This window comes from Temnothorax americanus, unplaced genomic scaffold (assembly GCF_048541705.1).
Source record: "Temnothorax americanus isolate GAGA-0224 unplaced genomic scaffold, ASM4854170v1 Scaffold9, whole genome shotgun sequence".
Classification (NCBI taxonomy): Eukaryota; Metazoa; Arthropoda; class Insecta; order Hymenoptera; family Formicidae; genus Temnothorax; species Temnothorax americanus.
In genome coordinates this window covers 2,186,524-2,203,371 of record NW_027509812.1, presented here as the reverse complement: position 1 = coordinate 2,203,371, position 16,848 = coordinate 2,186,524, and the positions used below count along the sequence as shown (strand labels likewise).

Here is a 16,848-nt window from a genome sequence, read left to right as displayed (position 1 = left end):
GTTAATGCACGTTAACGACTGTTCACACGGAGCATAAAAATCAGACTGTATAATTAATTGAGAAAGCATATATGTGTGTGTAAAGCGTTTAAAATAAAATTGTTGATAAAAAGACACGGGAAGTTGACGTAACTTCCCATGTCTTCAGGATGGTTTCTTTGAAACGTTTTATACATATTACACTCGGTTGACTCTTTTTTCAGAAAAGTAAGCAAAATGAAACTCCGAGATGTATTGATAGCCATGACACTTTGTGAATTTAGATTCTTGTTCCTCCTATACGACGAATCCTTGCGGTATTGCGAAACGCCGTCCCGTCCCCGTCCACATTCGCGAAAAATACTTCGACATTGTTCGCGATTTGCTTGGCGCGTTTAGATTTTTCATGTTTCTAATACGTAATTAACGTACGTCAAAATTAATTACGTATCAAATGTTTATTTCTGATTACAGAAAGATAAAGTTGTGTGTTGGTATCGTCGGTAATAAATTTCATGCAATCTCGCGGAGCGGATTAAACTTGAACGGGCGCCGCCTATCATCAACATTGTCCTCGTTCTTTGTACCGTCGATTCTTATCGGCGAGTCTGAATAGTTATTTGCGTCAAGAAACGCGAACTTTGGATCGTAATAGTCTCGTAAAATGGGCCGAGCAAAAAGGTACGCGTTTCTTGCGATATTTATAATGCTTCGTCCATATTCATTGCCCTTCGAGATACGGCCAAAGTAGCAAGGAGATACAAAGTATCGTGTCGGTTGAGTGCGATACCGATGGAAGAAATGCTTCGTCTGCGATTTTTATATTTTCTGTTACATTATCTCAGTTATGTTGTATATGTATGTCGTCAATACCATCTGTCTTATTTTGTCCGTTTCGCGCGAAACATTCCATTTTATGAAGAGATTTTCTCATCCGATCTAAATCCGATAATTTTTTGGCCGACTGCTCTTTGCACCTTCGTGTCGAAGATAAGAATTCATGCGTAATGTATAGTTTATGCAAATCGAATGCGAATTAAAACGCGGTTGCTTTAGAAAAAATACGTGTTTGGACTTTACATTACACGTAACGGAATAAAGATGAACTCAGTGCCGCCGCAGGGGTTGAACCTCGAAAATCGGCTAATCGGCTGATCGATGTCGTCATCGCGCAACATTTTGCGCTCATGTTTCGACTGCAATGCGTGCATTCCGCCACGAATTGACACGTGCACGCGTGTATCGGGTGCAAAGTGCACTTGACCGAGTCATCAGTTGCCGCGCGGTTAACGGACCGTGAAGACCGCGACGGGCAAATTGTGGACGACATCGAGGAATCCTTCGCGAACCTGGCGTTTCGTGTATCGGAGGTCATTCTTCGTAGGGACCGATTCATCTCATTGCCGTCTTCTCGGGTTCTGCATTGCGTAAGTGCACTTCGGAGTGCTATAACGATACATAAATGATACCGCGCCTGTCAAAGCTCACGCATTGTTTGCTAAACGGGCAAAGCGACGGATGTAATTCTGACCTATCGAGCAATAGCTTGATTACACTTTTTATAGCGCGAAAATTAATCGCGCATTTGCATATTTTTTTAAATTAGTTTGTTATATGCGACTTACTAATTTACGTCCAGTTGAGCCTTTCTGTTTGCATTATTCATACGTTAAATATTTTACTAGTGTTTTTTTTTCTTATTTTTTACATTGCTTGCATATGTGTAAGTATAAGTTGTTACGTATGCAGCAGTTCAACTTGACGTGTACGTAACACGATTTACCATGCAATGTATAACTTTGCTACATAAACATATGGTCTTGTTTTCTGCACTTAAGAAAATAAAACAGCCGAACAGATTTTGCGATACCGAATGTTATCGTCTGTGGATGAATTTAAAAAACGTAAAGTTATATTGACGTTTTGAGTGTGTTTCTTCAAACTTTAATAAGTATTTTGTCACCTTTACTCCAAAATTTACTGGAGTTTATAATTCAGCAAATGGTCTTTTCGGTATCGTCGCAAAACTAATTTTTTATACGTTAAATACTCCAACATTTAAAAGATTTTAGACAACGTTTAAAGATTACAATATACTTCGCATTTGCGATTGTTTATACCGCAATAAATCGTCTCCAGATATTAACGATTCTCTTGATTTGTCGTTCTTAACGATCGGCGAGCGCGTCTCGATAACGCCACGACAGTACGAAGGTCGGGAGAACGATCAAGAAGTCTTCTCGACGTATCTGCCAAGACGATCTTCGATGGCTTCCTATAACTGTCGTGTCGAGGGTCTTTTCGACGACGAAGAGCGTCGAATGCACCCCGCACCGCATGCACCCCGGAGATCTCACTAACTTTTGTCGACTTTGGGAATGGTTTTTCTTGCAGTGTCGATTAATCCGCATCGCGCACAGCGAGGCACCCCGCCGGGTGAAGTGTTGATCTTGGAAGTAAGAGCGACCGGATAGAGAACCGCCACCATGATTGTGGACGATAAACAGTGAGTCGTAGCGTAAACGCACGGGATATGCCGCGCTGCGTAGCTCGTAGATAGGCATATTGAGCTTGCACCGTTATGCATCGCGCGTCATACGCTGCAAACGCTCGCATGAGATCTCTCTGCTGTATTTTCTATCTCGCTGTCGCTTGTACTATTACGACTCTCTACGCCCCCGGATGCGAACGGCCCACGGATGTTAAAATAAACGTGCTGTGGGTCTTGCACCGTCGCTTGTAGGACTTCTCGAAACGCATTCGATGAATCCCCGAATTTCTTGAGTTGTCTCGCCTCGCTGCAATGTTCAAGCACGTTTTTTTTTTGCGATTCCCATCTATACGTTACAATTTAAATCGCATCTTACATATAGTCATATTTTCCTCTATTTATATATCTGCAATCTTCTCGTTCTGATATTTTTATCACACTTATTTTTAATTTTCTTATATCGCCGTAGAATTCTCTCCGTGGCGTATTTTGCAATTTAGCCGCTAGTTGAACGGCTGTTGCTATTATTTTAACTATTTCTGTTGCTTTGATTTATCTATTTCTTATTTCCAGCATGACAATTTTGTTTTCGATGTAAGTCGATGTTACCGGCATGCGATGTGTGATCATGTAATAGCAAGATCGTATGACAGTATATATATCATATATATCAAGTACTTTATGTAAAATGTGGCTGCGTGATTCTAATCTGTCGTTCAAATTAGTACAGACATGTTACATAAATTCAGAATCATCCTGCTATGTTTACCATTGAATAGAACATATATGTATTTTGTAAGTATACCTTCTCCATTTCTTCTTAGAGATATTTAGGTCAGCTATCGGTATAAAACGATAGTGAACACGAAGAATTTGAACAATCGATATTATTACACAAGGTCGATTGTGATTCTCTTTGGAAAAATATTTTATGAGTTTTTATGAGTGATTTTTTTTACAATAATTATTGCCTGAATATACAAGTAAGTTGCCAGATTCAACACGACTGCACCGTTGAACTTTGGACTAAAATGTAATCACTTTCTATGTAGTTTGTGAGCTTTATCTATGGTAATTTTTAAAAATAAATTTATTCTGCATGATTACATGTATTTTTTAACATATTTAATATATTAACGTATATCTCAGATAACATGTTAAAGTATGTTAATTGTTAAGCTAATAAGTAAATACATTACGAGAAATAGATTTCGCGTGCATTGATTTATGTTCTCAAGAAAAAAGCTATATGTATAAAGATAATTTATTTTTAATGGACTCTGCCACTCTCTTTTTTGTATTAATTTGTAATAAAAGTGCGATAGGAGAGACCGTGTTTGCATCAGATCAGTAATAAGGCATCATTACTTTAATATTATACTTGCACAACTTTTCTATCCGAATGCCGAAAGCAGACATAAATAAAAATGACCTCTTAAACGCATATGAGAGAAGAGAATGAATATTTCACGATACATCGATTTCTCGTCGTTATAGAATGAAGGGTGACTGTAATATGAGTTTATTTTATTTTTTACTATTGCCTACGTTGCCATGTTGTCTTTGTTGATATTTCTCCTGCAAAATTCAATGGTCTAGTCTTTTTTAATTAAACATTTTTGTCTTAATATATACTTATAAATAAAATTCAAAGTTTGTATGGATATATCTTTTTGTTAGACGCATTGCAATTAGAATAACAAATCATAGTGTAATTTGAACTCATGTCGTAACTCTTATTTGTTTTCGTTGGACTTCGTCCGTCCCGCGACCGCGACAGAAAAGTTTTTATTCGGCTTACGGGGGTTTGTTGCGCGCGGGCAAATCGGTAAAAAAAGATAAACCGCGAGATCTCGGGAGCTCCGGACGATATACTCCGGCATTTGACCGTGAGGTGCCTGTTACCGCACAGCTGGCTCCCTTCGTCCCCCTTTGACTTCCGCCATACGCACGAGACCCTTTGGATAGCATGCTTGCAGATAAGGCTCGAGAGACCGGTTGGCTCCATTCGTCCGCCGCGTGCAACGTGAACTCGCGACGTTCAAAGTCCGTAAAGATTGAAATCTCGATTGCGTATTCTCTCTCGGTGTCTTCTTCTATCTATAATACTTACAATAGATCTTCATTTTTTGACAGTTATACAGGACGCTCTTCAGTATCGTCAAATGCTTTTCTAATCATAAATTTTATGACGTAGACAGTTTAATGAAATTTTTTTCTCATTTTTGAACCAATATAATACGAGACACGAGCTGTAGTAAATGATTGCATTTGATAACAAAATAAAGCTACATCTATTTACAACTTAATTTTGATAATTTAACTTAATTTAACATATTCTAATATATTTAATGAGATCTTATCTTTAATAGAATATAGAATTTACTTCAGCTTACAATAGCTGGGAAGGGACTTGATTTACATCAACAATTTTTCCTTAACCACACTCGTCCATCCACACTTAAAACGCCTTACTACCTAAATGCATATCGTGACTACTTTTATTATAATTATTATAAACCTCTCACAGTTTTATCTTTGACTCTAATTTGTTTTTTACCTCTTATTTAAGGTTTTATTTGTAAAACAATCGTTATGTTAAAAAAATTAGTTTATTGAGTCAAAGGAATATTCAATCTTTATATCCATTATATGAACATTCTATAAAATTTTCAAAAAGCAATTTAAAGACTGGCTTTATACGTCGATATCTTTGCTCTATTTTCCTATTTTCCTTCTACTTATAGGCTGCGGTCCACTTAACACTATAAATGCTTCGAAGCATTCCTCTTCTCCTTTCTTTCAGTGAAGAAAGAAGGAGAAGAGGGGGGAACGCTTCAAAGCATTTGTAGCATCACTAGCATCAAATAGGCTGCAACCATATAGATTCATCGAATTATGCAATTATGAAAGTGCTGTTCTTTCTTGTACGATTCTTCATGTACATTTAATTTCATATTGTCTTTTTTATTTGTTTTTTTTTTATAACGTATGTTATCGTATATTTAATGCTCTCACGACGGAAACAATATAATCGGTTTTAGCTCCATTTGCAAATTAGTATAAATAGTGAGAATTTTCGGTATTACACATTTGTTTTGTTGGTTGCTTTTAAATCATATAATTTTTTCTTTGCAATGCGTCTGACATTTATTTGAACACATGTCGCAACATATGAACTTTGGACGTCGCTGTGACTATCTGGGTTTTATACTTGCAACACAGCATTATATATTTGCATATATATTAATAAGGTGATCACGGCAAAAGATTAATGTGATAAGAAATAAAACAACAGTCAGTTTATACTGTGACAATAAAAAATTAACATGTTTTTTCGAAATTCTTACTAAAAACGTTTTGTCTTAATTGTAAGCAGGTGTAACTTATTGACGAAAAAACTGTTGTTTGTTGCTTTCGGTATATGCTCTTGCAAAACTGCGTAATATCGATCAAAGCTTGCACGTCAGACCTACTTGCCGTTTCAAGTCGAATTGCAGAAACTGAATGTGACATAACTCATATTTGCTTCTCGTATGCAATATCAAGTGAGCTGTTTTATGCGGCGTGATATGTGTCTGACCGGTACATACGCGATCGATACAATAGCGAGCAAAATCAAAAGAAACTTGATTAATAACCATGCGGTGTGAAGTAAGTATTGACCTAACTATAACGTATACAGGAAGAGAGAGGCGACATAAGTGCGTCGTATATAAAGTTCAGGGATGGTCGGTATATCGCGAATACGATATGGCGCAATCAATAACAGAATAAAACGGAATCAACGGAATTGATACGCAAGTCCACAGATCTAAATTGACTTTGTGGCAATCGTGGCTCAGCGCGGACTGATATTTTATCGGAACCGGGCTTGACCTCACGAAACTTATGATCGAAGCGGACTTGAGAGAAATTAACTCTTTTTAGACTTATCTTTTTCTCGTGGATATAAACACTCGTTATTGAGATCTCAACATCTCGAGTACTCGCAACTCGTCGCGTCGCGTAAAAGAGTCAGGGTGCGGTCTCGCTTCGCGTGTACTTGACGCGAGACACTACCGTGTCTCTTGATGGCTAAATCTAGCATTTGTGATGTATGTCGTAAAATTATCACTTTTCTTACTATAATAGTATGAATCTTTTGTAGCTATATAAATTGTTTGATAAATGACAAAGAGAAAAATGTAAAAATTTGTAAAATGTTTCCTTCACAAATTATCTTTTGCAACAGGTAATACAATCCTTAAATATTTAAGTATTTATTAAATTAACTCTCAAACACGGGGTGTCTTATCGTAAGAAATATCGTCAACGTGTGAGATATTTTCTTTTTATTAGCGGCGTGAAAATCGATTGCCGATATATGTCACACTCGACATTAAAGGAGATATAATCGAACATTTTTTACACTTTTGTTGATCAAATGGAAATATTATGTTTTGCATCAGCATCGAAAAACAGTAATGCGGTATTTTGGGACTTCGAGGCGATGCGCTAGAGAAGTCAAATTAATTAAATGATATGCTTTTCTAGTTCTTCGCTACAGGAGTACAATTACATTCTTATAATTGTTGATGCGTACCATCGATACGTATGATTGAATTTGTATCCTATTGCTTCAATAGCTTGTTATCCTATCACTTTATCGATCTTGATAGATATGTTGTGTCTGTGAGAGCCGCTTCTTCTGTCTTTCCTGCGCACGTAGCATGATAAAGTGTTATATATAATGCGACCATTCTGCTAAAATAGATAAAAGGCGCCTGTTCGTTGATAGCTATCCCACGAAGGAATTAATCCCGATGATTAATTTGCTTATCGGTCGCTTATCCCGCATATGCAAGATAATGTTCAATTATTATTGAATTATGTTTGCAACGCATGATTCCGACCGACAGCCTTTACTCTCGTTTATGCTTCAGAACTGCTTACTTGAGTAGATAATTTGCTTGGATAAGCAGAACGAGATACTGCTGTATCCGATAAGACAATTTCACACGTATCTTTTTCGAAGGTACATGAAAAATAAAAAGATCTATTTATTAATGTATTTATTTATCGTACATTTTTGCACTTGTTATAATTTCTCTGCTCTCAAGTTGCACAAGCACCGAATATTACTTTTGAGAGTATTTAAATCAAGTGATTCCTTTATTTAACAGGGAAATGGAAGGCTTCTGGATCTACGGCGCGATCCACGCGATCAAGGCTCTGTCGTACGTGTACGACTTGCTGACCTTCCCCGTGTATCTCATACTTCAACGACCATGGGAGAAGCGTAAGGCCTCCAGAAGAATCAAGGCCCGTCCGATCTCTAAAGATGAAAATCAGATCACTTACAGAAGCGTCGACTCCCCGAAACCGATGCACGTCATGCTCGAGCACGAAAAGGTCGATACTCTGGAAAAGGTGTTTCTTTGGATCGTTGAGATGTACGGCGATAAGAGGTGCCTTGGTACAAGGCAAATCTTAGCAGAAGAGGATGAGCCTCAACCTAACGGCAGAATCTTCAAAAAGGTAACATATATAGATATTTAAAAATAAATCTTCTAACGTCTCTTACTGTGAAACGTTCTCTATATGTTGAGAAATAAAAATTAAAGAAAATCGTAAGAAAAAGAATTCTTAAAACGCACCAACATGTCTGTATACTTTCATTATTGTGTTTAATACCAATATTGAAGAGAGTTTTATATCGTGGAATTCTACCTGTTTTTCAGTATAAAATGGGACATTACAAATGGAAATCATTTAATGACGTCAATAAGCTGGCTTCTTCCTTCGGCCGAGGTTTGATAGAACTTGGTATGAAGCCACGTAACAACATTGTCATCTTCGCTGAGACGAGAGCGGAATGGATGATAGCGGCACACGCATGCTTCAAGCAAAATTTCACCGTGGTGACGATCTACGCGACTTTAGGCGACGAGGCTATCGCTCACGGTATCAACGAAACTGAAGTAGACACTGTCATTACCAGTCATGAACTTCTGCCAAAGTTCAAGCGGATGCTGGACATGGTGCCGGAGGTCAAGAAAATTATCTATATGGAAGATCAACTCAAACGGACTAACACCAAAGGTTACAAGGTACATTTTAAATATTAGTTTTTAATATGAATTGGCATTTAAATGACTTTATACGTTAAATCATAAATATACAGAATCTTTGTTCAACTTTCCTTTTGTATAGTTACATAATAGTGTTAATGGAATAGTTATCAAAAAAACTAATATTTCGAATAACCGGTTATTGCGCATAGATCTGCTGGCAGATTTCCTTCTGAAAACTAGTTCTTGCTTAATAGCTGTGACATTGACTGTGATTGACTGTCATTACGTTATTACATAAACGTTGATGTCAGTACTGCCACTTATAACCAGTACGTCACTTTCTTAGTTCTTTTAGGTATTCTTTATTACTTACTTTTGTTTCAGGATGGAGTGCAACTACTACCATTCTCCGAGGTCATCAAAATGGGTGATGAGTCAACTGCGAGTGCTACTTCGCCGAAGGGCGATGACACCGCTATAATTATGTATACGTCTGGTTCGACCGGAGTTCCGAAAGGCGTCGTTCTCTCTCATAAAAATATCATAAGCACTCTAAAGGCATTCTGCGACGCTGTAGAAATCAAGTCAGACGATGTGTTTCTCGGTTTTTTGCCATTGGCTCATGTCTTCGAGCTACTGGCTGAGAGCGTGTGTCTTTTAAACGGAGTGCCCATCGGTTATAGCTCACCGCTTACGCTGATTGACTCGAGTAGCAAAATTCAGAGAGGATCAAAGGGTGATGCTTCCGTCCTACATCCAACTTGCTTAACTGCAGTACCGGTGAATATCTTTGCAATTTATTTAATTTCTTCTTACTATCTAGATTTTTTACTTAAAAAGAAAATTGTTCTATCACTAAGCAAATGTTTATTATTTAATTTATAAATAAAAAAATTTGTTTTTTATTTTATACAATTATTACAAATAGTGCTAAGTATAAAATTGTTTGTTTCAGCTCATTCTCGATCGCATCTCCAAAGGAATAATCGAGAAAGTGAAGAAATCTGGCCCGTTCAGGCAAGCTATCTTCAATTTTGCATATGAATACAAACTGAAGTGGACGAAGCGAGGCTATGAAACGCCTCTCTTCGACAAATATATCTTTGGAGCCGCGAAACAAGTGCTCGGTGGTCGCGTTAGGCTCATTCTTTCTGGAGGCGCTCCACTCAGTCCAGATACTCATAATCAAGTGAAACTCTGCCTATGCGTCACCGTAACTCAAGGATATGGTCTCACGGAAACGTCTTCTTGCGCAACCGTTATGGACAGTATGTATTTTTAAACTGCAACGTATATTTGATGTTTATGTCGTGTCGTACATCTTTTTCAGTGCACGATAGAACCACAGGAAGAGTCGGAGCACCCACTACGGTTTGCGATATCCGATTGGAGAGTTGGGAAGAAGCTGGTTATCGAGTCAAAGATCATCCACATCCCAGAGGAGAGATCGTAATCGGTGGCGACATAGTTTCCGCTGGTTACTATAAACTACCGGATAAAACGAAAGAAGACTTTTTCCAAGAGGACGGCAGACAATGGTTCCGAACCGGCGATATTGGCGAGATTCATGCAGATGGTTCCATCAAGATTATTGGTATGTCACCAAAAAATATAGCAAGCACAATATTTTGTTATCCCTATGAGACAAATATAATATTCACGCGTCAGTTTCTTATTTTTGATATCTCGCCGATGATGAATATTTATTTACAGACCGAAAGAAGGATTTGGTTAAACTGCAACTCGGAGAGTACGTTTCCTTAGGCAAAGTCGAATCCGAGTTAAAGACTTGCCCTGTCGTAGAAAATATATGCGTCTATGGCGATGCGAATAAAGCGTATACAGTGGCATTGGTCGTACCTAACCAACATTATTTGGAAGAAATCGCCAGTAATCTAGGGATAACCGGAAAGAGTCTTGAAGAACTCTGTAGTAATCCACAGATCGAGAAAGTGGTACTCCAAGAACTTGTTGAGCAAGCGAAGAAATGTACGTTTCTATATTTTTTACTATTTTTACTATTACCAATAGAGTTTATTATTATTATTTGACTACTTCTGTTGCTTGTAGGTAAGCTCCAAAGGTTTGAAATACCCGGCGCGGTGAAACTTTGTGCAGAACAATGGTCACCCGACATGGGTCTGGTTACCGCGGCATTCAAACTCAAGAGGAAAGCAGTTCAGGAACGTTATCAACATGAAATTAATAGGATGTACGCTTCGTGATGTTCCGCCATAGGATGCACTAAGTGTTGCGTGTAATGAGGATCTAAACCTAAGAAATCACCTTGTCCAACAGACGGTACCTCGATAATTTATAGATACATGTAAACTTTGTCATATGCTCACATTTCACGTTGGTCACGGGAGTGCCAAGCTTGTGGTAATCGCGTGTGTAATGATAATTAAAAGATCTCAGCATGTTTCGAGTTTTCTCGGTTTATCTGAATCAATAGCAATCTGATCCGCTGACAAAGATCACCAGATCAAATTGTCATTAATTCACTTGATTGAACCGGGAAAACCACTCAGAGAACGTCGAGATCTTTTGATCCAAAAATGAAAGTATCGCTTTTTTGAAGGTATTTCTTTATTAGGTCTTCCGAGCGCGACAAATTTTTCATAATTTTACATAGATATCGATTACACACAAGTCGAGTATTCGATTTTGTGACACGAAGCCGATGAGATTTTCTATGTATCACTTTACGTATCAACTTTATCGAGGGCAAATAGATACCGTAAGATGATACCGTAGCGCGATATTGGAAAAAAAGTAAATGGTACAAGACGATTTTCCGCTGGGAAAATTGTTGTAGTCCTACTCCCTCTATTTTTATATCATTTTTGATTACGTCGGTCGATTCGTCGCGCCTGTATTTCAGTAGTGCACCTATCTAATTATTGATATTAATGAACCAGTCTCGATTTTTGCACACAAGCTGGTTTCGGTTAAATTCACAACTCGTACGGTGTACTTATTTTAAGTATTATTCAAAATTGTCGAGTTCGGTCTTCGGAGGGGACGAGATGTTTGAAAGAGATCTTCTCAGAGACCTTTTTGTTTTCTTATGATATATCATATGTATATACATAGATAAGAAATGAAAAACGAGGCTGTTGCGTTCGGCACGCATAGATCAATTTCAAGACAATTTTAATAATATATTATGTAAATTAAAATTTCTCTCTCATCGAGATACTACCACTTAACACTCTTACATTGTCTGTCTAGAAATTTGTTGACATATTCCGCGCTTACTTTTTTTGAAATATTAATTCAAACATCACAATATTTCTCCCAGCAACAGAGTATTTTTGTGTATATGCGTATACGTTCGAGTGTGTATATGCGCGCGAGGGTGTTCGATTTTTATCGTTATATGCTTGAATGCACATATATGTCTATAAGGAAAAGATTAGGAAGTAAAACGTATGTGAGCTTATAAAGAAATAATGTTTTACAAATATACAATTGTTCTTTACTGTTAATTTTTCGCGCGCGTGTCTCTGGCGGTTCGAGTTGTATGACTAAATTTATTCACATTTCGAGGCAGAACTGCACGTTTAAAATATTAAAAAATATTAAAAAATGCAAATATATCTTACTGCCTAATTTGCCTAAATAAGTGGAACTTTGCTACACAAGCGTCAGAAAATCAACTTTCAAAATTCGCCATGTAACTTATGTATTTTTTTTATACTCATATTTTTTAAATATTAAACAGAGTATTGCCCGTCGATTACGCTTTCTTTTTTTATTCACATGTTTGCGCATATTTCGGCGTATAAATACGAGCCGACAGAGAAAGCAGCGCAGTTTCCAGAAAACTTGTACCATACAAGATATTGGCGCATAAAATACGCGTGTTGCAACTACGTTAATATGTGCGTTTACACATAGAGAGGGGCTCGATTCTTGAATTCTTCGCAAGATAAACCTACACGTGTTGGAAAATTTTTGTAGGTTTGTTAAAAAAGGTCCTTGTTGACATTTTTGTGTAAAATAATCAACACATACCTGTGTACATTTAACATATGCCTGCTATGTTAATTGAACTTGAAATATTTTAACATAGTATCGGTGTTACTATTTATAACACATCCATATTATGTTAAATTAACACAAAAATTTAAGTGGAACGTTTGGGACATGCGATTTATGTTATATTTAACACAAATTTTCCAACAGTGTGTGCGCAAATGTTGATCTTAACAGAAAAGTTGCAAGTCGATGGCTGTCGCATAGCTTTTAATCAATAAACTTGTAACGTTTCTGTTGAGAGAAAAATTTTCGCATACGGTTCTCTTGCAAGAAATTCAAGAATCGAGCCCCAGACACAAAGCTTAATGTTTTTCTTCTGTTTTGTTTTATGAAAATGAAAATGGCGGGAGCTAGTATCAATAGTAACCGAGCGAGGGCACGAAACGATGAGCGCTAATGAGAGCTAATGATCAGAGACAGCTCACCTTTCTTTTTCATTCGCCACGAGAGTTCCTGCGATAGCTAAGTGTGTGAGAGAGTTGGTACTAATTTGTATTAATTATTAAGCGCTGTACATTACTTAAGTAGGCATGGTAAATTGTTTGGTGTTATGGCATCAAAGATACAATTATTATTAATATGATTATTAGCAATTATCATTATTTGAAAATAATTTGCAAAATAAATGTACAAAGATGTATATCACTGATTTTAAACGTCATTGCAATACATCTCTTTCATTATTACTTATTCCATTTCCCAGATATGAGCCATAACTTTTATTTATTTATTTTTTAATTTAAATTCCTAAAAAATAAATGCATTAATGCATTTTTGAGTAATTTTCCCTTATTCCCGACTGTCAGTGAGTCTTCAGTAGTTCAACTCGCAGTTTCTGTGCTTGGAAATAATGAGCATCTTTTAAGACTCATTCGAAATATCCAATCCAATCCAATTAATTGATAAAGCTTACAGGGTAAGAAAACACAACGAAGTTGAGTATGATATAATAGTTTATTCATTACAAATGAAGTCATTAATACATCGATCTATCAAGTTGGTCATTTGCAGTAGACGTAAGATGGAATGCCACTCTTTTTCTACTTTCAAGTAGATATACAAACTATAAAGTGTATACGATCGTGGTGTGCGTGGTGCTGCGCGCGTTTTAAATACACACTATATTAAAATCTATAATATACATACGTGTACATAATACATACATGCCTATATAATATGCTGCGCGCCGGCCATTAATGCGGAACGAGTTCTCTCGACAATTATAAAATACAAACATACATGTACATGTCTAAAGTCCACAAGACGGTGGATCGCACGCGCGGAGGAACATTCATCTTTATCTGCGAGGTCACCGGTCATCAAGACAGATCGCTTGAATTAATGATTTCGTCAATGACAATTGGATCTTTCTCATTGTCTCGATTGATTAAACGCGAAATAGAGACTTGTTATTCACAACAGCGCGGACTTTATACAATGGCTATGGATGCATTTTCATTTACCGAAAAGTAAATATGTAAATACTTAAATCTTGCTGTTAAAATAAATAACGAGTTTGTAAGTTTCTAGCTTATATTAGATTGCAATATAATCAACAGTGCAACCTCGCAACAATAATTGGTAGTACGAACAGAATTTATATATTAATTTTACCGACATTATTTATGTATCAGCTGTAACCGACGAGAAAAACGATGCTATTAATAACATTCTTTTTTTATATCAGAGGATAAAGTAGGTAAACCGTGCGATGACCGTCGTATATTTTTACAGATGACGCATAGATATTTTTACACGTTTAAGCATCTTCTATTTTTATTATCTTTTGATAATTGGCCGTTTCGCGTTTACCAAAAATTTTTTCTTGTACGATATCTACACATTTCTTTTAGTCACATCACAACACGCATATAATTTTCTAACATAAACTGTTTTGCCAGTCGTGGCCAAGACTGTTGGCTATATACGAAATATTTGTTAAATTGTGACATATTTATTTAATACATTCACACACACCCCCCCCTTTTACGCGTATAGAGATCTATAACAAGTTTGCAATCGATCTTTAAAAGACCAATATTTGCTCTTAATTTTCAACAGGATGTACTTTGTTGCGCAAAACTTCCTGACTTTTATTTTGCGGAGAACACGCTTCGGAAAAAATCGGTTCTAACAACAAATACCCGTTGCTTTATAACAGTTCCTCTAAAAGTCGATATCTCTTCAGATATTGAGCGCCGAGTGTAAACTCAGCTCTGAGAAATATATTCTAGAATTTGGTCAAGATTCTTACGTTATACGGAATTAATCGTAGCCTCGTGACTATGTATAGCTAAGTACCCTATTAATTACATAGATGCACAGACGAAGTCGAAGTTATCTAATGAGAGTACGATCTAACGCGATAGAGAAAAGTTGTTTGGACGTATTACGGCGCTCGCAAGAAAACGCCTGAGATAAACTACGTGCTCGAAGTTGCTTTCGACTCTTGGCGCTCGTCTTAACTATAAATATTTTCTTACGGCAAACACACTTCGCGATTATTCAATTTATCGTGTCGTGAGATTGAATAATGCCATTTGCACGGAAATATTTTGGTGAAAATTCGTCTTCCAATATCGTTCGAAGAACGAGAAGCTGTCTGCATTCAGAATTTCTGGCAGGACTAGTAAACTTCAATATATTAAGCTTAAATCACACTTAAAAAATGTCGTTTTTAAATCGCAATCTATTTGTGTTAATTAGATAATTAGCTCTTTTTACTAAAATATCTCTTTAACAGTTTGTAATATTTCTTTTAAATAATAAACATTTGTTCCGATCGAGCTCGAAGAAAAAGTTGTACGAAGCGTAATTAAAACTTTTAATAATGTAATTGAAATTTTTCAGAGATTACACGCGTTGCGAATGGGCCGGAATGTACGTTTTCGTAGACGGAAATTGCATGGCGCCTTGGACTACCGTCAGCTGCAAGAGGCTGCCCAATAGTACGAAGTGCTATCGAAGTATCGACCGAAGGCGTGTAAGCGAACGATTTCAGAAGAAAGTTAAGCGATTTTCTCTAGTCGCCGGAAAGGAAGCGGGAAAACAACGCGGGATTGTGAAAGTTTATCGCAACCCGTGGCAACACACGTTGCGATATAAATGGATTTCGAAGTTTTAGATAAAGTTAATTACGGGAAACGACGTGGGAGAATTATTCAGCGCAAAACTCAATCGATCGCTTGCCAATAAGGCAGAACTGTATTTATAGAACCACGTGATCAAGCGGGAAACATAAAGCCGTTTCTTTAATGATCGGTTATAAGATCTGATGCTCCAGCTTCTAATAGTTCTAATTTACGGCACGATAAAGGATCTAATCGCGTGACAACGTGAAAACGCTCTCGTAATAGTCGTAAATCACCGCACTTTCATTTGGAGTAAGAATTTTCTGCTTGGGAACACTTTGATGAGATACTTCCATTTGTTCGAGTATAAAGCGGATGAAAATGATTCCGGGCGATATTATTCGCGATGAGAATACTCGGACAATTCTGAAAGGCGTCGAAAAGACGTGTGAAAAACATCTTAATCTTTTAATGGCTTCTTTCTTCCGTTACTTGGGTGAATAATTTGTATACGGATTAAAATCTTTTAAAAACATTAATGAATCTTATGAAAAGAGCATACATCTGCAATTAAATATAACGTAAAATAATTTAATTTTAATTATATATATAAAATCTGTTGTACCAATTTTTTATTATATATACTTTACAGCTTTACACGAAAGTAATATTCGTAAATTATTATGTATTATTCATGAGTCTTGAAAAATATTAATATGTAATTCATATTCGAGGCAAAACAGGCAAAATTAAAGAGCAATCAAATAGCAGTGCATTTTACGAAGCCGAGATAATGCTCTAATGAGATTATACTTATCAAAATTAAGATTATGCGATATATTTTTGTAATTTTTTTTCGATTTTATTCTTATCTAGTCTACAGGTGGGAGATATTTAAATTCGAAAATTTAGGAAATGAGATCTTTCCACAGAATCAAGATACATTAAAGTCAATTTCTTTTACCTTTGAATTTCGAAAAAATTAGGATAACGTTTTCTCGGGAATAAAAATCGTATCATTAATTTTACTTCATCTATACCTTAACCAGTCGTCGGGTCCTTTCCATCTAGTGGTTAATTGCCATTTACTTTGTCTGTGCAGTGCACTTTAACTAGTTAGGCTGGCATCCCGTTGCGACGCCTTTTAGAAACGTTTTTAACACCGGAAAGCTTTTTCGAGGACACGTACAGGCGCGAATGAGAATAA

The 16,848-nt window shown here is 36.7% G+C and overlaps 1 protein-coding gene across 7 annotated transcripts in view; it reads left to right on the top strand.

Annotated features, from left to right (window-relative positions):
- LOC143908039 (long-chain-fatty-acid--CoA ligase 4-like) overlaps positions 1 to 13,210 on the top strand; it is a 30,959-nt gene extending 17,749 nt beyond the window's left edge. For 3 of the 7 annotated variants that reach the window (XM_077425302.1, XM_077425300.1, XM_077425301.1), the window contains exons 2-8: positions 7,636 to 7,990; positions 8,194 to 8,562; positions 8,911 to 9,306; positions 9,482 to 9,794; positions 9,857 to 10,120; positions 10,240 to 10,515; positions 10,597 to 13,210. In XM_077425302.1, the coding sequence (XP_077281428.1) occupies positions 7,640 to 7,990; positions 8,194 to 8,562; positions 8,911 to 9,306; positions 9,482 to 9,794; positions 9,857 to 10,120; positions 10,240 to 10,515; positions 10,597 to 10,751 (2,124 nt within the window). In that variant the 5' untranslated portion in view covers positions 7,636 to 7,639 and the 3' untranslated portion in view covers positions 10,752 to 13,210. Of the gene's footprint in view, positions 1 to 2,373; positions 2,486 to 7,635; positions 7,991 to 8,193; positions 8,563 to 8,910; positions 9,307 to 9,481; positions 9,795 to 9,856; positions 10,121 to 10,239; positions 10,516 to 10,596 lie in introns of those variants that run through there. The other 4 variants (XM_077425297.1, XM_077425298.1, XM_077425295.1 and 1 more) reach the window with 3 other exon arrangements.
- The last annotated feature ends 3,638 nt before the right edge of the window (positions 13,211 to 16,848 follow it).